At 42.2% G+C, this 23,455-nt stretch overlaps 1 protein-coding gene across 4 annotated transcripts in view; it reads right to left on the bottom strand.

The window, feature by feature from the left end:
* Positions 1-23,455, bottom strand: part of KLHL29 (kelch like family member 29) — a 1,044,731-nt gene that overhangs the window by 353,551 nt on the left and 667,725 nt on the right. For all 4 annotated transcript variants that reach the window (XM_069236009.1, XM_069236012.1, XM_069236010.1 and 1 more), the window contains one exon: positions 7,271-7,825. In XM_069236009.1, the coding sequence (XP_069092110.1) occupies positions 7,271-7,825 (555 nt within the window). The remainder of the gene's footprint in view (positions 1-7,270; positions 7,826-23,455) is intronic.

Here is a 23,455-nt window from a genome sequence, read left to right as displayed (position 1 = left end):
TGAATACCAGGCAGATAATTGATGTGCAAAAGAACAGAAGTGTTTGTTGGGATACAAGAGTACATCTCATTAACAGAATGATCAAACGTTCACCTTTTAGTGTTGAGAGTTCTAACTTCACTACATTTGCAAACTTAATATTAGAGGTTTATTGGATCTTATAGTTAATGTGGTTTAAGGTAAGAAGTCTCTAATAGACATCCCACCCAAGAGTGCAGCAGTTCACTTTTTCAGACAAACATAGTGGTGCAGCTGTGTACTCTGTAACATGTGGGCCTGGGTGCTCGCCGGGTAATGTGTTCCTGCCGAGCACAGACATTTTTTGGCCGTTCGAGCGTGCAAATAATGGAACGAAAACACACAAATAATCACCCTCCCTCCAGGAGTGGGTAGGCCATTCAACACATTAGACAAAGGCCCTTACGACATGCCGCATTAAAGGCTTTTTCGGTCAGTCTCCTGCTGCTATCAGGATCCTTACTATTTCCCTTTATTATCACAGTCAAATGTGAATATTTTGTTAAAGGGCTGCCAGCAGTAACACCTCTGTTTTACAGCTCCTACTCCCACACTCTCCTCTAAATAAATTCGGGCTGCTCACAAGACACCTAACTCATATTCGTAGTGTCAAGGCCGAGATATCCTTCATTATAGCACTTTGCCTTTTCATGAACAAGGACAAATGCAAATGAACCCAGCCTGTCCTCTGCCTTGGGCATTAATCCATTTTCACACAAAAAAGTGTATATGTTAATCCAATGGAATCCAGGTATATCAATGTAAAAATAGTGCCCTGCCTTCCTTTTCACTTAGTGTGTTTTTAATAATTTCTTTTTACGTATAGTTTTGGCTTGATTCAACATGATGTGTTTTATCTTGACATAATGTACGTTGGCTCACAAGAATGGTGAAAATAAATCATTCTTCATTGTTAACTGGAAAAAGACATTCATCCACAGGTGAATTGCAAAATGCATTACCAGGAAACCTGTGGTCAAATCTCACTTTCCTCACCTTACCAAATTGTGTGGTCTTGGGCAGATCACTGTACCTCACAGTGCCTCGTTTCCTTGTGTATACAACCTGAGGGTATGATGAAGTAATTCAGTTCGGGGGGGGAGGAACTACACAAGATGGTCACTGATACGTTATATAGTAGGGAATATTACTGCCTCACACTTAATAATATTGGTCATTTATATGTTGTACACTGAAATCTTTCATGGTTTCCATAAGTCAACATTGTCAAATCACAGAAATCTTCTTGGATATTTTTAAGTTCATGTTTAGAAATTAATTACCTCAATAAATGCCTTTCCATAAAGTGATATAATCTAATGTATTAAATTGATACATTTAAAAAATATTTTCTCTGAATTTTAAAGAATTGTTATTATTACATTTATACATTAGGTCTTTTGCTTAAATTGTAGTCTAAATGTTTCTAAATGATCAGCTCATGCTTTGGCTCTTCAAGACAAACCAAACCTATAGCTTGGCTCTGTTCATTGAAGTCCTTTGCACAACTACATCTGCAAAACCACGTCTCCCTACAGGAAAAAAAACCAACAAAACTCGGCAGACACGACCAAGACCTCTGGCCTGGTGAGTGAGATCATGTGCTCCACAGCTTTGCTAAGCTTCTGACGCCGGCAGCGGAAAAGGGCGTTATGGAGGTTCCTGAATCACCAGCCGATTCAAGTCCTGCCAGCATCAAAAATTCTTCACTCTTAATTTTCCATTTGTTCTAATGCCATGATTGCTTTAACACCTGATAGTGACCTCACACCAATGCAGTCATCCCGCTCTCTGCTGATGTCATTCGCCCTATCAAAGATGACCCCATTGTTATTATTATTATTATTGTTGTTCTTACAGAACCAGAACAAACGCTTTTGTGCAACACTCTCACCTAATTAACTCATCATTGCCTTGCATAGTTAGATGTAAAGAGAATCCTTTATTTACAATTATAAATATTTGCTAAAGACACTGCTAAACCCCCTGTTTCATCTGACAAAGTAACATGATTGCAATAATTCACACATTTGAATTAGATGTAACTTATGGAAGCAGATATGGCATGTTGCTCTTGGCTACTGTTAGAGACTGCTCTCCCTGCCAGGACCCCCACGACCTAAAACTTAGTTTAAGAGCTCAGAGTTGCAATCCTAAAAGGCAGCCACAGCTCCTTGGTTGGCAGAACTCCATCAGCTTTAGGAAGCATAATATCTGTTAACACTGACAGAGATTATATAAATTGACTGTAAAAGAAAACAGACATCATGGAATAACTCAAGCCGTGAAACAGCTCAAGGCTCCTAGAAAGTGGCAGTCTTCCCATTCACCCCATTTAGTTTTATGTGATAATTTTGCCAAGTTATGTGCATCTGTACAGTGTGTTTCGACAATTTGTATGGTCTCATAGCGGTTTTAGAACTATCACATCAGTTACAGTTCTGCGCTTCTAGTTGACTGTGGTCTAGTGGTACGTGTTCAACGCAGTTGGTTATTGTTGGGGCTGTTTAGTAGTAGGAAATTATATGTGTTAAGTGGCCAGAGTAGGATAGATTTATTGTGTAATAATGTGTTGAAATGGAAAGCAGCTGTTGTGTTCTGTCATAGATCTGTGTGGAGCATTGTGTGTGTGGATGTGCTCGAATCAGGGTGGCTCTTCCAGTCTCCATATAGACATTCTTAGTTGTTAGAGGTCATTGGAAGTCATACTATATTATCACACTTGTAGGCTTATCAATTGCAGAATAGGTGGATTGTGTGCCAGCACATTTCATCAGCCTCACCAGTAATGGTTTCAATTTTCAAGCAGAAAATCTCATTTAGAACTAGGCTTTAGTATTCTGAATGAATTAAAAAATCATGGTGTTGCAAACAATTCAAGTTATTTAGATAATATTCCTTATTCTTTCATCTTCTTTTTAGTAAAAGTAAACTAGGGGAGATATCCTTATTTTTTATTCATTTCTCCCACCCTTGACTCGTGTTTCTTCTTTATTGTACATTTGCCAATGTCCTCAACACCTGTGTTCTCCAACTTAGGGTCTAAATCACAAAGCCACTTGCACACCTAAATTCGTTTAAGTAGGGCAAATGGCTTTATTTGCAAGAGCAGATCCGTGTTTGGTTTTCCCAAAATGTGGGTCTACAGTCATGACAAGATTTACACACACAATTTTCAACTCTGTAAATCTTCAACCATTTGTGGTGGAAAATTTGTGTGCATCCATAAACTGATGAATTTGTGGGCACTGACAATTTTCCACACGCTATTATTAGCCTGAACATTGCTAGATACTTATTTCAAAAGCAGCAGTAAGTCTGTGCCCAATGTGGGAATGAACAACCCAAAAATCAGCTAGGGCTTAATGGAAGGGGTTTCTCCATGTGACTTTTCACCTAGAGAAAAATGCCAAAGATTTAAAGTTTGGGTGCATTGCAGAGTTGTCTTTAAATATCCCTAAGTGTACATCACACACATTTATAGAAGTAAAAATAATATGGTAATAATTCACAAAAAGATCCAGGTGCAGGTCTTGGAGTCTGTAAGAGTTTTGGTGGTCTTTTATGGATATTCTAAGAAAATGAGAAAAGTACTCTAAACTTAGGAAGAAACTATGAGAGAATTGTATTTGTAATTTCGAATCTTGTAGTCTGATTCACAAGCTATTAATTGTCTTCTCTTTTCCTCCTCTCTGAACCTTTTTCTTTCAGCACTGTCTGCCTAATTTCCTACTCCCTATATCTTCATTTTTCTTGTATAGCCATAACTGGTAGACTGCTGTATACCATAACTGGGCAACAATATTTAATGGGTTCATCTTTGTGGTACACAAACCTCACAAGACGTGGATCTTCAAGTTCAATGGTTGTCATGAGACAACTTTGTACCAAACATATTTAATGATGCTCCCTCTTGCACTGTTCTACTGCCTAACCACCCCAATATTCTGGGTGAAGCAGGGGGGCAAAGGAATGCTAATCGCTTTGTCAACAAAGTGATTAGCATGCTACTGCTCTTTAAACGCAGGCCATAGAAGTGGGTTTCAATATTTGTTATTGTTGAGATAACTCAGGAGTGGATGTCCATCACTGGTCTGGGTATATTTGAGTAGTTTTTGGGTCTACTGAAACAAGTGTCATCTTTACTTCCATTCAAAAGCTATAATCCAGTTTCAGTATATTGCTGTCAAATGAAGTCATCTGTAACATAATAAGAGCACATTGATAATACTATTTTAACATACAAACTGTGTTAGTCCAATAATACTGCAATTATAGTTCTACAACACATGTTCTAGATGAAAAAACAGTATACTCAGGTATTTACACAAACTTGCTACGAAGAACTAGTGGAAACAATAATGCTGTCCCAAATCTTTTGGAAATGTATGATATTCTCAACGTATTTACTCACTTACTCCCACACTCTAGAAACTATATTCACAGCTCAGATGAGTGTAAATATCTGGTGTAAAATTAAAGTGTCTTTAAACCCCCACACAGTTTGGATGTACGCATCTAATCTTTAGTAATGGCAATCTTACATGCAGCAAAGGAAGGCAAGGAACACAAAGTAAATTTATGAAAGTACATCTCGAATGATACCACAGATTAAATAAACCCAGTTCACAACAATGGGTTCTATAAGGTCCAGAAGATTCTAAAATGGCAAAACAATGTTCAGGAAGATGTTCAAATTATGATTAGAAATAGGGTATATTGAAATGCGTAAGCTTCTTTCATTTGATAAATTGAGAAAACTTGACCTGTTGCAAACCAAACAGCACTCAAATGTGTGTCATTTGAAGAAAAGGATGGGAGTGGGAAATACATGGAAGAGGAATGTGACATTTGTACAGAACTGTTGTATTTGGTGAAGCACACAGTTTTAGTCTGCATAAAATGTTCCATACAATTTCTCATCGGTTGGTGTGGATTCATGTGGAAACCTTTTGAAAACATAGAGGGCATACCATCTATTGGCTAACCTGTGAATAAAAGGTAAGCAGATCCCTGGCCCATTGCCAGCACAATGAGATCACAAGCTCTAAGGAGAACAGATAGCTACACTGGTAACAGGATGCAACTAGGTCTTAAGGGTGACAAGGACACTGATTACACATTTAGATATGGGACTCTGGACACTCTATACAATGTCAAACTCATGCTGACTTAAATTAGGTCTCATCAAATGGGCCATCAATGAAGTGTTCAACAATGTAAGTATACATAATCCTGCAAAGCTAGGATACTTCCAATCATACTGTGAAGCTTCTGCAGAATACTGCACTTTTAGAAAATGGTTCATAATGTTATGCTCGAATTGAAAATTCCTTCTTTCCAAATAAGTTTATTGACAGAGTCGAAATTAATGCATAGCGCTCACAGAGACTTAGAAGAGATTTTTCTCACTCTAGGTGTCACGTGATAATTATACACAAGCTCTGCAAGACTCGACTGTCAAACTGGGCAATAAGACTGAGTCACAAATTTAATGAGATGGTTAGCAATGTCTTCTGAAATGCTTATAATCTGGCTGCCTATGTCTAAAATGGAGCAGTCTCACACAAGCTTTGCCGTCATGTTTTTGAGCAGCTGTATGGCATCATGCTGTGCTCCCAATCCTTTTCTCAGAGCAGGCTGTCTATTATTTACAAGTCAAGGAATTAATTGGGTTTACAGATATGAATCAACAGGAAGAGAAGTAGATAAACTGACCCATATTTCTTGTCACAGTGTAGTACAGTATTACTGTGCCAATATGCATTTTTAGCACTTGCTCTTATATAAGACAAGCACCATGAATGACCTATGTAGAGCACGGGCATACGGATTAGAAGAAGAAAAATGTCCTGGAGACATACTATTTCACGTTACGCACTAATTCAGCGGGTGTTTGGGTTGTTTGCATATCAGTGAAAATAAAAGAGGACATGGTCTAAACTAAACAAACTGCAAAAAAACATTGTTTTGCTATGCCTACATAGTAAAATATTACTCAAAGGAAAAGAACATAGATATGACTCTGCTTTCCAAATGGGAACCATAGCACAGATGCACTACATGTTCGTGAAATATTACCCATCTTTTTGGACTATTGATATCATGAGCGGTATCAAGTACTGAATTATTATGAACATTCCAATAGTTATTGAGGAATAACTTCCAGAGGCATATTTTGTTGGTCTCCTCCAGCAGCATGTAGTTAAGGAGAGGCATGGAGTATTACCAGTGCGCCATCTGATATTAAATGGTCCTTCTCCCATTAATTACCTTAAATGTTTGTGATGCTGTTCATAAAAGAAAACTCTACTGGCCGGATCAGAATAATCTCTAAATTTAAGTGCAGCATAGCAAATGCGAAACTACTTTGACCATATCTAAAATTATTCACGGACCAAATCTTTTTCATGAAAATCTGTTACACTTCATTTTATATGCACAAGTGTAGATAATAGAGGAGTCATAAATTTGTCACATCTTTTTTGCAGTGATTTCATATTCCATGTTTGCTCCAAATGAAAATATCTGTTCGATTTGAGGAAATCTGTGTGCTACATTCACTAAAAGAAAAAAAAAGAAATGGTGCCCAAAATTGATTTGCTCAATCTTTTCTGCACCACACTTTGGCCCCACATCTCCTCCTCCTCTGGACCATGAAAACAAGGGGTGATCGATGAAATTTGAAAACAAAATCAACTACATATTCTCATTCACTGGAATGTACATAATCAAGATTGGGGTAAACTTCTCCCACATTTTAGGACTTTTATTAGCCACTGTTGAGAACTAAGAAAATTTAAAAACATTCTGTGAGCCTGCTGTGAGAAAAGAAAGTCTTCAGTGCATGCATTATTGAATCAGTCGTTAAGAAGTCAGCCTTACAGAAAGTCCTCGTACAAACAACATAACTCACAGACAATCTTATTAAAAGTTTAAGGCCCCCAATATTTTGCGCTTCAAATGTGCCACTCAAGATTCTGCTGCTGGAAAACCGCAAAGGTCCATCAACATTGTATTTAAAAGGTAGACTATATTTTTCCTTTATGCAGTTTTTATCTTTCATCCATAAACCCTTCTTCATGACTAGAGAGGTGAGGATGATGGCAGATGGATATGTACAGTAAAGAGAATACCTTTTATTACTTTCTTTCATGCTGCCTCTAACGTTTACCACGATGATTTATTTTACCGATGAGTTAAACATTAAAATAAAAGCCACAAAGTGATAAGAAAGCTGAGGACTCCTTACCTTTTGGATGCCATGGGTCTGTGAATTCGTACTTCCCCATTCCAATTGTCCGTAACATTTGCACCCCATTTGCAGTGTCCTGGTTGGCTGTCTGGTTGGTAGAAAGCTGTGGATTGGCTTGCCCATTGGTAGCTGGAACACTATTGGGTAAAGCAGCAGAAGGCAGAGCAGGTGGTGGTGGCGGAAGAAGAGGGCATGCCATATGACCATTCCCTACAGAAGAATGTCCTGGATGAGGCACCTGTCCAATGCAACCCAAAGATGATACAGCGATTGGTTGACTATGCCTGTAAATAGCATGGCTTTGCAGGTTAACAACCACGTTACCTAGTGGTTGTGAAGGTGGCTGCTGATGCTGTTGCTGCAGCTGATAGTGAGATGTTATTATTGGAAGTTGTGGGGCAACATGAGGAGGCATTGCAGGTGTCACTCCAATGACGGGTGCCTGTACGTTCACTGCTTGGCTGTACGTTGGAGGTTGAGCCATGCCAAATGTATGAGCTATAAGAGGTGGAAGGCTCCCTGCACAAACGGTTGTGGACCACGGCGACAAACCTGGTATAAGGATAAGAAAACAGCATTAGGAATGCTGTGGAAAGCATTATTCATTATTTAGATGTACTGAGATTTAAATATTTTTCTTTACAAAGGAAGGAGTGATGTATCCTCTGTCTAAAGTCAGGACATGTAATTGTGAGGCAAGGAACCTGTCCAATCCTGTTGTCAGGAAGAAAAACACCTCCTAGGCATTTGCCAAATACAGGAATTCTAGGGAATTGAGGGACGGTGACAAGTTTTCTTCCCAAATAATTATTGCCCCCAAAGGTCCTAAAAATTTGAAATGACAAGGTAAAATTTAGATGTAATGATTTTTATTCTGCCTCAGAGGGGAACTGAAATAGTGAGACTGGTAGACTAGGTCAGCTCCTGGACAGATAGGCTGCCACCTCCCCAACACATTACCTCGTCTTACATTAACCTGTGGGTCTAGTGGCAGTTTACACTCCTCTACTCACCAATCTCGTTCCATCGGTCAATTAACCCAATATACACACACTATGATATGTTCTGGTAAATAGCCATATCTTGATTGACCAGACATTGTCAAGTGAAGCTCTAGGTCCTCCAGTTCCAAAATGGCTCAATGGGGTTAGATGAGTACAATGCTGAACAGTATTGACAGCGTTACTTATAGTGAGTTTAACGTCTTCACACATTAATAACCAATTTTGCAAAACAAGACAACTGAGCTAGACAACCTGCATAAACAAACTGAAAAGGGCACTATGATACCCCCAAAGGATCTGATAAAATCTGGAGAGAAAAAGCAAAAAAGATCTTGATAAGGGGAAATGAGTTAATCCTAAATCCATTACTCTGGGTGTTACAAAGCAAAATAAAAATGTTTTATGTGAATTTTTGTTGAATATGCAAAGAACAATATGAAACATTCCAATGTTGTCTAACATATTAATTTTCTATGTACTCTTTCTAGCTTTCTCACTCCCTTTACCATTTCTCGCATCAGGTAGCCACTGTATTAAAATAGCCTTTCAATAAGAGAGGTCTAAAGTTTGTTTTGTGTAGGGGAAAATCCAACACAAAAGTCTTCAACTTCTCTCCTACGCCTGTTACTTGGTGGAAAACTAGAGGGGCACGCCCAGTAAAAATAAAGTAGATGTCAGTTATTTGACTAATACGTCAGGTAAATAAAAATGAAGTTCTTCAGTGGTCTCATTATGAGGTTGAATTGGAAGCATTTTAATAATATCTCATTTGAATGAAGATCACTAGTCATTTCTTCTCTACTTTTTGGTGTGGCTTTTAATCTGGGTACCAACCACCTCTCAAACATGAGAACTAAGAAGCAATCCCATTATCTCTGTATGGAGGTAAATAAGCAGCGTAGAAGATCCACCTGAACAATTCTGACATTTTTCTCTTCTAATATTACTCCCACAAGGTAACTTGCCCTTTTTAAGTTACCAATAATTATTTATTTCATGTTTAAATAACAAATGTAGTTTCTTTATTTCTTATACCCCCTAATGAAATATGAAGAGGCTGGAAGGCAGGACCTATAGACCGATTTAGATAGTGGTTGGACAGCCCGTTTGGAATGGGGCCAAGGTGGTTTGCAAATGGTTGGTTCATGTCTATAATGGCATAGCAGCTGATAGAAGGGAATGCGAACTGTAGTAATTATCAGTGACTTAAATTAATTAAACCATTCCATCCACCCACTTTGTGACAGTTTACAATTGATGACTCTTGGGACCAGCCAGCTATCAATCATGAGATGGTAAATGACATCAGTGACAGAGGCACCTGCCCACAAATCAAATGATTTGTAATGCCTGAACCCCAGAAACAATGAGCTAAAGTTTTCATTTAACAGGGATTTTCAAGAGTATTAAAAATGTTTCTTTTTTTTATTTATTTACTGGATGTGGTATGATGCTGTTATTTATATTGTTAAAGTACTGTTACAGGACTTAAACTCCTTTTATATCAAAATATAAGAGATAGATGGATAGATAGATAGCTAGATTGAGTGAGCAGATAGATATGCACATAAAAGTACAGATAAGTAAATAGACAGAATCATAGTTTTGAATGAACACATTTTAGTCATTATAGCTCTTGTGCAACTGTTATTTTATGGCCATGTTATTGTAATAAATACAATAAATAAAATAGAACTAGACAATTTTAACATGAAACCTGGGAATTAAAAGGTAAATGTAGATATCAAAAGTAAAAATATAGGGGATCATATTAGAGCTAACATCCTATAGAAATTCAGCACAAGTAGCTTAGCTGAAAGATCCAGAGGGCCCACCTGCTGCCAACAATATGCTAGTGTCAGCAAGTATGTTATTAAGTTGAAAAGGAGGTGCCTTTAACCAACTTTAAAAACACATTCTTGTTTGATCACAACACAATTCTAAGGAAAACTGTGCTCAACCACTAGTAACTGTGGCAATTCCACTGAGAAATGTCTGTTAAGCTCAAGCATTTCTAACAGTTCTTAGTTAACAAAACAACACAATAAAATTCCCACAGTAATTTAGAAATATAGAGAAAACAATAATAAGCTCATGAGCAACACTGCAACAAAATTATCAAAATCAGACAAGGAGACCTAGAGATAGGATTTTTTAACATTTTGGAGCAAAATGTGTTTAGAAAACACAGAGTTCACCTTAATGTTGACGGGGATTTGGCACATTTTTGAGCTGGCTGTGATGGGTGTTGATGTTTGCCATGCATTTTACATTGGCCAAAATTTTACCTTAGGATAGCCTTTTTTCTGAAGCTCCAAATCTCCAGTGGATCACAACAAGCAGGTGAAGCTGGCGAGGGTCCCCTGAAAATGCATACGCTTTTGCCAAATGGTTGGTTCTGGCACTGAAAGTTCAGAGCTGGACAAAACTGGTTTCCATAGCCAAATCCACCCCTTTGCAGATAGGACAGATTTACCTTCTTGGTGAAAGTTTTATCTTCACCTCTTTTGGCTGTCAGAATTGGTCAGTGGGGCAAGGATGGACACTGTAGCTTTTAAATACCGTCATCATTAGGTCATTCAGTAAAGTTTTCCACATGACAAAAAGCTTAAAATTGAAAAAAAAACTGTTTTTATTGGCTGCTTAGAGTGCACCCTGCCTGGGGAAGTCACAACACCTTTCCCCAGTCTTTTGAGGAGGAAAAATTGCCATGTCCCATTCAAAGTGTAAGAAAAGTTTCACAAGGTCACTCCTGTAGATCTCAGGTGCTCATGACCGATGACTTCTGGACACCAGTTTTTTCACCATCCAAGGCTCCTGTAATCAGTGGTCCGCTGGGCCTTCTTAGAGTCATGAATCTTCCTGCATTTTGGTTTCCCACTAGAAGGAATCAAAAGGCCAACCATTGGATCCTTGTCAAGCAGTTTCAGTCACTGCATGTTAAGAGAAGTCTGTAGTCCTTGAGTCTTTTTTCTTCCATCTTTCAGGCAGTCCTCTTCTTGTAAGATGTTTTCTTCAAAGGTCTCGGAGTGTTCTGAGGAGGAGGCTGTGGGGTACCAGTCTTTTGCATTTCACAAGACGGTGATCTGAGAATCTCTTACACAACTGTTTCACAAAATTCCCAAATCCCTTTTCCATACTTCCTGTCTTGGTCTACTGAAGAATCATTTCTTCTACAGAGAAATTAAATTCATCTTGTACCCTATCATAAATGCTATGCTTTCAGAACAAGATATCTGATGTGCTTTTAACCTTTGCAACCCCTGGTAATACTTATGCCTTAGTTCATCTCTGCTTCTTTGGTTCCTTTAACATGCCAGACACTTTTACCTCTTTGTCTATGATTGAGAAAGGTACAGTCCTAGTAAAATGAAAGTCACAAAACTCAGTTTTTACCACTTGATATTTGTCCCAGAAGATTTTTTAAACGTTGGGCACTGTCAATCGCTGGTCAGTACAACCTCTCCTGTGCCCAGCGATATGTACTTAAAATAGGGAGCAACCACTCATTAAAGAAACTTGCTCTTGACTTACAGGCCTACCTAGTATTGACCAAATTTCCTTTTCCTAGCAATTTCCAATTTGATTTATATATCATCAGTCCACAAACCTCACAATTGCTTTTATCAGCATTATTTGACTTTCATCCTTCTTCTGTCACTGAAATAATCTTGGCCATAGTTATAAATGAAATCTAAACATGACCTGACTCCGGAAATAGAGGAACAGTAAAAGGACTGGGTATTTCTGCAGCATCTGACACAGTCTCCCACCCCTTTTTAAAAGGAGGCTGCAAGGGTGTGCGTGCCTTAGAATGGACGGGGTCCTTTTTCATTTACCACAGTCAAGCGGTCAGGTAACCACCTTTTAAATCTGAATACATAAGAATTGAATGCAGTGTCCATCAATGCTCTGCCTTCAGCCCATCCCTTTACATTCTATAAATTGAATGCCTTTAAGCATTTATTTATCTTTTGGGCTTAACTTTTTTTTGTATGTGAAGACACAAATTATCTTAAGACTGGATGGAGGCACTCAGTTCTGACAGTCTCAATTCAAGAAATGCATGCCATCCACTGCCTGTCAGATGAACATCATCTCTTTATGCCTTAATACTTCCAAACAGAGATTTTAACCTTTGGCTCTACTTCTATATGGAACTCAAACTAGTGGTCTTCTGAGTTATGATCTGCTCCCTTGCTTGAATTTTCAGCCTGAAATCAGGGAGTAAATGTTGGCACTATTCTTTCTTTCTAGTTGTAAATCAAAACACTTTCCACATGTTTTTCCTTCTCAAAATCTTGAAAAACGTTCTTCTTTTTCTTCCTCTTCACAACTGTAAGACAGACATCCAAGCTTGATCAGGCCTTAGCTAGACAACTGTAACTCGGTTACTGTCCACCTAAATATCTTGACGTTTTTCAAAATAAGGCTGCCCTTCTAATCCTGAAAATTAATAAGTACTTTCATATTTCTTCTCATCTAGACTCTATCCACTGGCTGCCTCTAGATGAATGTTTTCTTTTCAGAGTTCATTGTTTGTGCTTTGTGCACATATTCAGAGACCTGTCTCATGTCTCCTCTTCCTGCCACGTGAGTCCATTGTCAGCCAGTCATGTTCGCACTCCTCAAATTCAACTTTCAAGATTAGGTGGGAGATTTTTTTACCTATCACATTGCTCTTCCTCTTCAAGCAATCCAACTTCTTCTCATCATTCAAAAGCAACTGAAAACATATATTTTTACCCTGTACTGGTTTCGCTCTTCAGTGCTTCTGCATAATATCCATCAAGTGTCAAGAAATCCACAGGGGTAGCAGTAAGCTCTAGAAATGACAAAATCTGTAAGTCAATCAAAGGAAGAGCTGTGAAAGCTGCCTTTTGATCTGCTCTCCAGCCTATCGACCTCTCAGATGGCTCATCCCTGCCAGGTGCTGGCAACACCCCTGTTTTCCTTACTCACAGGCACCAAATACACTTTCCTAAGCTCACATTTCCACTTGGTTTATGAAAAATCTACATTTACTATTGAATTAATTTTTTTAAACAAGGTGAAGAATAACTTAACCCTCATGCTAGCATTTTCCCATTTTAGTCATAGCTAAGCCTATTTTTGGAAATTGTACCTTTACCTACAGAGTCAACATATCTTTTGGCAAGTGTTCACACTAAGGGCATACAACTCCCAAAGTGCAATATGTCAAATTTATGTTTCCAGAATAATGGGAGTATTATGCACATTGTTGGGGTGACCTTGCCAATAAATAATATATCATATGTAAAAATCGTTTTTTGTCTGCATGGCACAGGCACTTTAACTCGCCATGTGTTGTTGGGGGTGCAACACTGTCAAAACACATTGGTGCTTCCTGTAGTCATACATTTGCATTATATATATGGGGCTGTAAATAGATACTGCAGCTCGTATTAAATTTAACTTCCAAGCCACTTATGCATTACTTGTGGCAAATATGTGAATCCAATGCACGTGACATGTTTTATGGGGCATGCATGTTATGCCAGAGTTTATCATCTTTGCTATACCACTGGTAAAGTCAGTAAAAACAGGAAAAAAGTGGGGAGACCACAAAAAAACAACGTCCTTCCTTATAGTAAGTATGGCACTTACTAATCTCAATTCAGACTGTAGAACTCTTACTTTTTACTCTCAAAGGGAACCAGGAGATGCACTGAAACAAACATCAAAGAGATATGTGGAACATTAATCACACAAATTGCCTCAAATATGAAGGGCGAAGACAGGGAGGGGATGGAAATATAAGCATTTTATTATCTCCTTGCTCTCTAAGATTTCTAAAAGTTCAAAACACTTGGGAGTAACAACTTATTTTTGGGTACTCCTATCCCCCTATCATACTACACCCTACCTTTATGATCAAAATCCAAACAGCTTGTGTCCAGATCACAGGGTATCACTTACTTCAACAGACTGACTTACCAGATCTTGCTTGCAAGATCCTTAGGCTGCAGAACAGCTACACAGAGGACTAACATGTTGCTATCTCTGATGCTTTCTGTTTTCAGTATATAACATTTTCTTCACACTCAAACATGTACAGGGACAGAGCAAAAGAAATGGCGTGTGCACCCATTTTTTTTCCTAGATGTTATAAACTTTCCTATCAGCAGTCTATTATGTCTTTATAAGGGAAATGACTTCCTCTCTGTGAAAAAAAAAAAATCAAAGCTCCTAAGTATTTGATCATTTTATAGAAACTGAGCGTCAGCTGTGCACTCATTTTCCTACTAAATGAAAGTCTTTCTTCTTTTCTGACAATTCACCAGACTCTTTCACCAGATGATGTTGATACATATAATGAGAGAGGGAGGGGGGGAGAGAGAGAGAGATGGGGGCAAAATGGTAAACATACACCTCCCATTGACAAAGCTAAACATGTACTTCTGTCACACTACATATCATGGCTAGGCAATCTCATTTGCAAAGGCATATTACCTACATCATGTCATGACATGTCACTACTACCCACATCTGTCTGCCAACCCTAACACCTACAGCAAAACCTATGTTGGACTGCACTATTAGACACATCTCCATGATGCCAACTAATGCCCTCTTAAGCTGTGACAGCATGCCCTGGATGCACTATCAATAGCTGAATACACATCGTACCTCTCCATTCACCCATCACCCTTTGGATGGTCAGCTGACACAACAGAATACTGCAGGCCTCTACAATGACAACACCTGATTTGTCCATGTCCTCAGGAATATGTCCTTGACAGTGAAGACAACTCCACTCATTGAGAACACACCACCTACCGGTCCTTACACATGGCTGGCCACTCAGTATGGTGCTGCCATTATGGAGGACAACTCAGATTTCGCCTATGCCAGTCATACACCCAAACACTTCACATCAGATGTGTAACGTGATTTAGCCATGTGAGTAGTCAGACCCCATCACAGAACCAGAGCTGCTGACACAAAACAAATATATCACCACTCAGCATACTGCTAAGAGCATCTAGAATGGGCCACGTACCACATGTTAAACAAACTAACACATCCACTGGGTGCACTGTCACAACAGATGTACCTCTGGAACACACATACCACATCATGGACTACTTCCCATGCCACCACACATGCAGTTACACCAGTTGGCCTATGCACCATGACAACTCCACCCTCGCACACCGTACAACAATTGGATAAGCTTGTCACCGAGGCCAGACAACACACTTCTCAGGTGGCAAATCTTTGCATGTATGAGGCACATATGGAGAAACACCACTGACAGTACACCTAGGATGCATCCCACTACAATATAAGCAGCCTGAGGAAACTGACTGCAACATTTCCGTCACATCAGCATGCCATGTGTCATGCAACACTCAAACCACTCCTAATCTGCCACAGCCTAATAGCCAATGCAAGCTGTAAGAGTCCTAGGCCATCTGAAGTGACCCCAACTATCCATATCGACATGATGTAGGCAGTCAGCTATGCAGCAGATGACAAGCTAGGGCATTGGTATACATGCCATGTACACACCATGGTGACACATCAGGGATCTCCCAGGGCACTTACCATCACCAGTACCAACCCACAGTTAGGAAGGCCACATCCCTAAAAGTATTGCTTCTATGAATGCAACATCTGTGCAATCAAACTTCATCAAATCTACATGTCTCAGTATTCCAGGTTGCCTACCTACACATACCCCACAGCCAGCAGTTCACCTATATATGCCCACTCAGTTCCCAGGCCAGTACTCCTGTCCAATGAAGGCCATATCTGTAGTAAACTGTAATGCCAGCCCCACAATCTGTCTATACCAGAAACAGTACATGATTTACATAGTCTCCGTGATGAAAGGAGAGACATGAAGTCCCATATACAGGTAGCCTACACAGATGGCAGTGGACTGACAACTCAGAGCCACTAATGCAGATGGATGGAACTGCTCATATACAAGGCTTAGTGTGCTACTGAAACTCACATCCGTTGTTTGGCCAGGATGGAGTCACACATGTTCCTATGTCATTAGTGCATCTCCACATTACATATTTTGAGAAGTATGGAACAGGGAGATGTGAATCCACTGACAGTAAGCATGGGGACACATCTACAATATATACTCTGCCACCCAATCCCAATTAAAGCCAGGCAAGTCCCAGGATACAGTCAGTACTCACCCCCTTGTGGCTGCTGTGTTGCCCTCAAACGCCCATCCACCTCAGGGTAGGCAACCGCCAAAATGCAGGCCTTTAGGGGGATCAGGGTCCGAAAGGGCATCCTTCCCTCATTGGAAGGATATCCCCAGCTGGGCCTCAGTGGTCTTCCGGGCCCATCACCTCAGGTCATCCCACTGCTTGTGACAGTGGATGCTCTGTCATCTATGGACCCCCAGGGTCCGCACTTGCTTGGCGCTGGCACACCATATCCACTTCTTCTGATGGGCGTTGACCTGCATGAATGACACAGACAAAAGGAGAAACTCATGTACACTGGCACCATTCCAACAGCAGTGCACACTTAACAGCAGACCCATCACATGCCTACACATACCCACCTCACTGTTCACACGCCTAAACTCCATGCCCTCTGCATGCATGTGCCCCCTGACTGGTCCACGTACGGCATTCACCCTCACATACACCAATATCACACATGACTATGGCACTGGGCTCACCTGCTCCTCTGGTGCCACATAAAGCGGTAGGACCCCTTCTACCAGCTTCTACAGCTCTTTTTGGATGAAGGCAGGGGCCCTATCACCTGCAGGATGTGGCAGGATGGCTCTCAGAGACAGTACACAGCAGCTCAGCTCGTGGAGGTCTTGCTTGATAGAGTGTCAGGAGTCAAGTGAGCAAGGAGGCAGAAAATGGGGGTCATGACTGCCACATACAGCACTGTCACTACCAGCGGTGATCACCATTGGCCCCAGTCTCCCATAGGCAGCAATATTACCCAATGAGAAGTTGCATGGAGATTGCAACCGCCTACCTTCATAACAACACACGCTGGCAGACTTAGGTCACTTCCACCTGTCCTGTGCAGCAAGACAGGCAGCTACCATTTTACGCAACTAACATGCCTTGATGCAGCAAAATAAGTGCACCATACTCCTTTTTCGGTAGTATGCAGAGTAGGCCTCGGTTGTGCCATCATGGTTTGGCACATACATGTGACATGCATGACACAATGGCCTTATGTGGCTAGCTGTCTAATGACCCGCATGTCCAGTTACTAGTCAGCTGTATTGGTATATGGCATGACTACATACATGCTCAGTGCATGACAGGTCAGTGTACTAAATATGGAACATGACACGTAATGTATGTCAGAAACTATAGATCAGGGGCAGCAATGTGCATCAAGGTTGGAGTCCACGCTGCTTCAGCATGCCCAATATAGCATGTGTCAGCAGTGTGCAGCAAGTCTACAGTGTTAGGTGTGTGCTATTTTGATATTTACTGCTAACATGTATTGTGTCCATATCACACTGTACATTCTTTGCTCTCTATCCTAAATACCCTGTCATGAGGATATTGAGACATGCACCAGTGTACTGTCCACTAGTGGGCCTTGCAACACTGGAGGAGAGGCATATAATTCAGACCTATCATCTGAATCGTCAAACCATCATGGATCTATATACTCAGTTGGATACAGATCTACTGCCTGCCATTCGTAATCCCTACAGCATCCCTCCCACAGTTCAAGTCCTGTCAGTGCTACACTTTCTTGCCACAGGATCCTTTCAGATTACAGTGGGCTTGGCAACAGGGATGCCACAGCCCATGTTCAGTCTTTAGTTGAAGGATGTACTGTGTGCTTTCAGGAAACACCTGGACAGCTACATCAGGTTCCCCCAACGAGGGGATTTGGCCTGTGTGAAGGCATACTTCTATGATGTGGAACACATCCCTCATATGAGAGAGGCCATAGATGGCACCCATATACACTTGGTCCCTCTCAGTGCCAATTAACAGGTGTATCGGAACCGGAAAAACTACCACTCCATCAATGTTCAGGTGGTGTGTGTGGCAGACCAATACATCTCCCAAGTGACAGCCATGTTCCTGGATCAGTGCATAACTCCTACATTCTGAGGAACATCAATGTCCCCCACATGATAACACGACTACAGAGAGAGAGAGAGGGCTTTTCTAATTGGTATGTATGCATTTGGATGTGTCTCTCTGTTATGGCACCTGTCATCAGATTTTTCCCTGTACCTGTATTGTAACAGGTCCAACCCTGTGTGTGCACAGGTGACTCTTCCTTCCTTGGCTGTTAACACCTTTGAGGTACTCTGCACCTGAAGGGGAACTCTGTTTAAATGAGGCCCACAGCAGGACAAAGCATGTAATAGAAAGGATATTTGGCCTCCGGAAGGCCAGATTCAGGTAACTGCACGTCTCTGGAGGTGCCCTCCTCTACAGTCCCCAAAATGTATGCCAGATCATAGTCACCTGCTGCATGCTCCACAATCTGGCACTAAGATGTCAGATACCCTTACTAGGTGATGATGAGAAGCAAGCTGGACCAGTGGCTGGTGATGCAGAATTGGAAAGTGATGAGAAGGCAGACGAGGAAGGTGCAGCTGACTCCAGGTCAGAGCTCAGCAACAAGTACTTCCAGTAACATACAGGTATGCTGTGTGTGTATTTGCATGTGTACTATTTGAACATAATTTGCTGTCAATGGTCCTCCTGATTTGGTTTATCAGTGGTGGTGTAATGTGTACCTATCCCTATGTGGATGTTGTAGGGAGTGAATGAATGCATGTCAGGTGCTGCCTCTAAATGTATCATCTCTACCATGTGTACTCTCTGCAGAGTGCAAGATTCACATCTCCTATGGACAGGCCTGGTTTCTGGGATGTGTCCTGCATTCGCCTGTTCTCATGTCACATCTGTTGTGGCCTTTTTAGATGGCCAACTACACTGTACAGGGCAACTATGAACTACATATTTGCTTTGTGTGGTGCCTTGCCTAGAATCCTGATGGTAGTCTCTGTCATGTTCTTTTTGCAGGTTGTATATTTGGATATACTCTGGTGTGTGGCTGTACTAGTGACTCCCTTACATCTACCCTAGGACATATATGTTGTACTGTGTACCCTGCAAAGGCTGACTCCCTCTGCAGTACATTACACTGCATGTTGGATTAGGGCACTATAAGCACATCACATTTTGCAGACCAAACATTTGTATGTGTACAAATAAAGACACAAAAGCAGTAGCTTTGATCTATAGTGTTTATTGTGAATACAGTGGCAAACAGGTGATGAGCGGGGTCATGGTAGATGAAATCTTCAGAGTAGGTGGTACAGCTGTAGGTAGCACAGGTCCAGTGTCTATCGGTCCCTGGAAAATGGAGTAATGTCATTGAACAGTCAACAGGGTGTCTCAGTGGCACACACGGGAGAGTAATCAGGAGTGGGTCTCTTCTTGCCAGTGGGTTTGGTCTTGCCATGTGCTCCAGCCGAGTGTCTGGATGGAAATTCATGTTTGTGGGGGGGTTGGGAGGTGACGAGGGGGTCCTCAGCTACAGAGGGAGGGTGCATAAGGCCTATGGTTCCCCTGGCAGGGCCTCCATTCCACTAGCAGGTACAGATGTAGAAGGCCCAGGTGTGATGTGCCTAGTAGAAGGGGCCTGCTGGTGGGTAGAGGAAGCAGTCTTGATGGTGGTGAGGTCCCTGAGCACCCCTGCAATGAAGGCCATGGCACTATTGTGGGCCTGCCACTGCTGCATGACCTCCTGGTGGTATTCTCTCTGCAGCCTCTGGGTTTCTTCAAACATGTTAATGATCTGGCCCATCCTTTCCCGGGATAGTTGATATGCTCCCAGGACCTGGGAGATGGCTTTCTCGTCAGAGGCCTCCCTTGGCTGCCCCATCCTCTCACCCACAGGATCCCTCTCATGTCCCCTGCCCCCATGTACCTGTGCTCCTGGCGGTGTGCCCTCTCCCAGTTTCACCAGGACCTTCATTGTCTTGGGTGTGAGGGGGTCGACTCAGGTCCATGTACTGTGGGGCACACAATTGATTGAGCATTCCTTGGGGCACAGGTTTGGGGACAAAGGTTTCACTGAGATGATGTTGCTACAGAGTGAGGGGGAGGGGGTGGTTGATGTGAGCATGATGAGGCAGGGAGTTGTAGATTGACCAGGGGTCCCAGATGGGCCAGGTAGGTCATCAGTGTCCAGACATACTGGAGCATTGTCCTCACTGGGGCCTTTATCCTGAGGAGGGCTGGCAGTCTCTGGTAACCTCTCTGTGGTGGCTGTGGCAGGTGTACCTGTGGATGGAGTGAAGAGAGTTAAATGTTGGAGATTTGTATGGTTTTCTGTTAGTCTGATGCATACAGTGGCATAACTTGCTTTCCAGCAATGGCATTGACAGGTGCAGCACAGCTAACACTGTTTGTGGACAGTGAGATGTGTACCATGCTCCTTGGGGTTTTTGTGAATCAGGCTTGGTCACTTTAGCTTTCTGTTCCTGTATGATGGCTCACATGAAAGGCTTGGCCTGTTAGCTGGTGGGCATTCTGGCTTGGTATATGTGAGTGGGAATTGCTGTACATTGCTGCATGGTGTCCAAATTGGGGGAGGAGGGGTATGTGTGTGCAAGGTTGTTTGACCGGTCTGTGCCTGTTGTGCATAGGGTATACCTTCTTACTTACAAAGCCAGGATTAGTCCATTTCAGGGTAGTAGACCTGGATTAATGGCCCTTAGGATTTGTGACAGTGCTGTGTCTGGGCTAGTTTGGCACCGTGTAATGCCATGCATTGTTGTCATTGCCATATAGTGGTCCTCAGTCTAAACATCCAGTTGTTGTAGCTAGTTGAATAGTCATACATGCAAGAGGTGCGATGGGTTGTGCACATTGCAGGTTTTGATTGCGTGGGCTAGTGCATTGTGGGAGTCGTAACGATTGTACCTGCAGTACTATCCGTGCACTTGGCAGGAAGTGTGTGGGCATTGGGGGTGGGTGGTGGTGTGGCATGCATGAGAGGGGCAGGAGGTGTTAAGGGAAATGGGCTGACTTGGGGAGTGTTTGGGTGCATGCTGGACAGGATGAATTAGTGGCAGGGAAGTGTTAGCTACTCACCAGAGTCCATTCCACAGGGTATTCCAGTCAGGCCTTCAGGATGCAGGATGTCCAAGACCTTCTCCTCCAACAATGTGGACTCTGGAGGCAGAGGTGGGGGCCCATCACCAGTCTTCAGTACCGCCAGTTGGTGCCTGGAAGCCATGGAACACACCTTCCCCTGTAGGTCATTCCACCTCTCCCTGATGTCCTCCCTTGTGCGTGGATGGTTGCCCTCTGAGTTAACCCTGTCGACTATTCTCTGCCATAACTCCATTTTACTGGCTATGGAGGTTTGCTGTACCTCTGCTCTTAAGAGTTGTGGCTCTACACTGATGATTTAATTGACCATGACCCTCAACTCATCGCCACTGAAGTGTGGGTGCTTTCGATGTGACATGGTGGTTGTGTTGTGTGTGTGTAGGGTGCTTGGTGGGGTGGGGGTGGTTGTGAGTGCTGGTAGGTTGTGGTGTTTGTATGTAGCTGTGATGTGTGTATAGTGTTGGTGGTGGAGTTGTGTGGTGAGTGTGAAGTGTATATCTGCCTCTAGTGTGTAGGTGCTACCTTAGTGATAGTGGCTGCTCTCGTCTTTCTATCAGTGGTTTTAGTCGCAAAGGCTTGTGGGTTGTGTTATACAGTGCTGTGAGTGGGTATGTCTGGTGTTTCTATGTGTGTCAGATGTGGGGTTTTTGAACATCCATCCTATGGCCAGGATGGAGTCAAATATGTGCCTATGTCATTAGTGCATATGGGGAGTTGTTCTGACAGTAGAGTGTTCTGTCCACCGCAGTTAGCTGCCAATGGTTTTAGGCCTGCCATTGTCCTTTTCGCCCGGGGGTTGGTGGGTTCCAGCACTACAATACTTACTCTGACCAGGGGTGATGGGGTCTGCTGACTGAAAATGAGTCTGGATAGAAGGCCCATTTCATGCTTCCTAACTAAGCAAGTAAATAAAAGTGTTGCCTCATGCCCCATGGGTTGGCCCTCCCAGAGGAAATTAAAAGGAGTTGCAGTGAAGCCCCAGGCACTTGTCAGCCCACGGGTCATGTTTAAACAGCCATACATCAAGGGTGCATAACTGAGACTCCATTAGGCGAGCCTCTTGGGCTCTTTTTTCTCATGGTGGCACGATCTATCCACCAGAAGCAATTTTGATAGGCCTCCTGGACTTCAAAGGGCTGCACCTTCCAGGGAGCTGGTTTTACTGGCTCCCTGCACCATCTTCCCCCACTGCTATGCTCTCCACAGACTCCATGGCCACCTGGCTCTTTTGCAGGGCATCTGAGGGATTGTAGCATTTAAGTCTCCCCATCTGGTCCTTGCAGGGAAAAGGAGGCCAGCAGGAGGAGGTCGAATCACTGGTCCTGTGGGGACCCACTTGTCCGGGGGGTCAGCTGCAGACAAAGTACTCAGCCCATCAGAGGATCATCTATCCAGCTGTCTAAGTTGTTGCTGCAGTGACAGTCCCAGTCCAAGGTCTTGCTCTCCTTCATGTTCTGGGATGCCACTTTAATGTCCAGTCCAGTCTGTGGGTGGGGGACACCCCTTTGTCTAACCCTTAACTGGGTCTGGTCCGTTTTCCCTTCTTCCCTGGGTTTGGCTCCAGATCGGTTAGTGACACAAAAAGCTATTGTCAGATGTCTGAGTGCACAGGGAAAAATCCCTTTGAAGTGTAGTCAAGGCAGGACCCACCTCCCCTCAGCCAGTGTGTAAGGAAGACCCACTCCAGTCTACACCCTGGCCGTTTTGTCCTCTGTCTGGTACCAATATACATTTCCCATGGGAGAGCCATCAGCAGCCCAGGCAGCTGGAAACTCCCAGAAATGTTAGGCTTATTAATGCCAACCTTCTAAAAGTGGCATTCCTAAAATAATAATGTAAAATCCAACCACAACATTAAATATAACTTTAATTTACAGTTCAAGAGATTGTAAGAAGTATTTCTCAAGCTGCTACAAATCAAACTTTAGCATCTACTTAATGTAATAAGTTAGTCCAATGATTCCCCATGGCAGCGGCCAGCCTTGCTACAGTGAAAATCATTTTCTGGGATATTTCACTGCAAGGACATTTTCAACATTATTATCTACATG

Source organism: Pleurodeles waltl, chromosome 5 (assembly GCF_031143425.1).
Source record: "Pleurodeles waltl isolate 20211129_DDA chromosome 5, aPleWal1.hap1.20221129, whole genome shotgun sequence".
Classification (NCBI taxonomy): Eukaryota; Metazoa; Chordata; class Amphibia; order Caudata; family Salamandridae; genus Pleurodeles; species Pleurodeles waltl.
The sequence above is the reverse complement of the archived record's forward strand: the minus strand, read 5'-3'. Positions and strand labels throughout refer to the sequence as shown.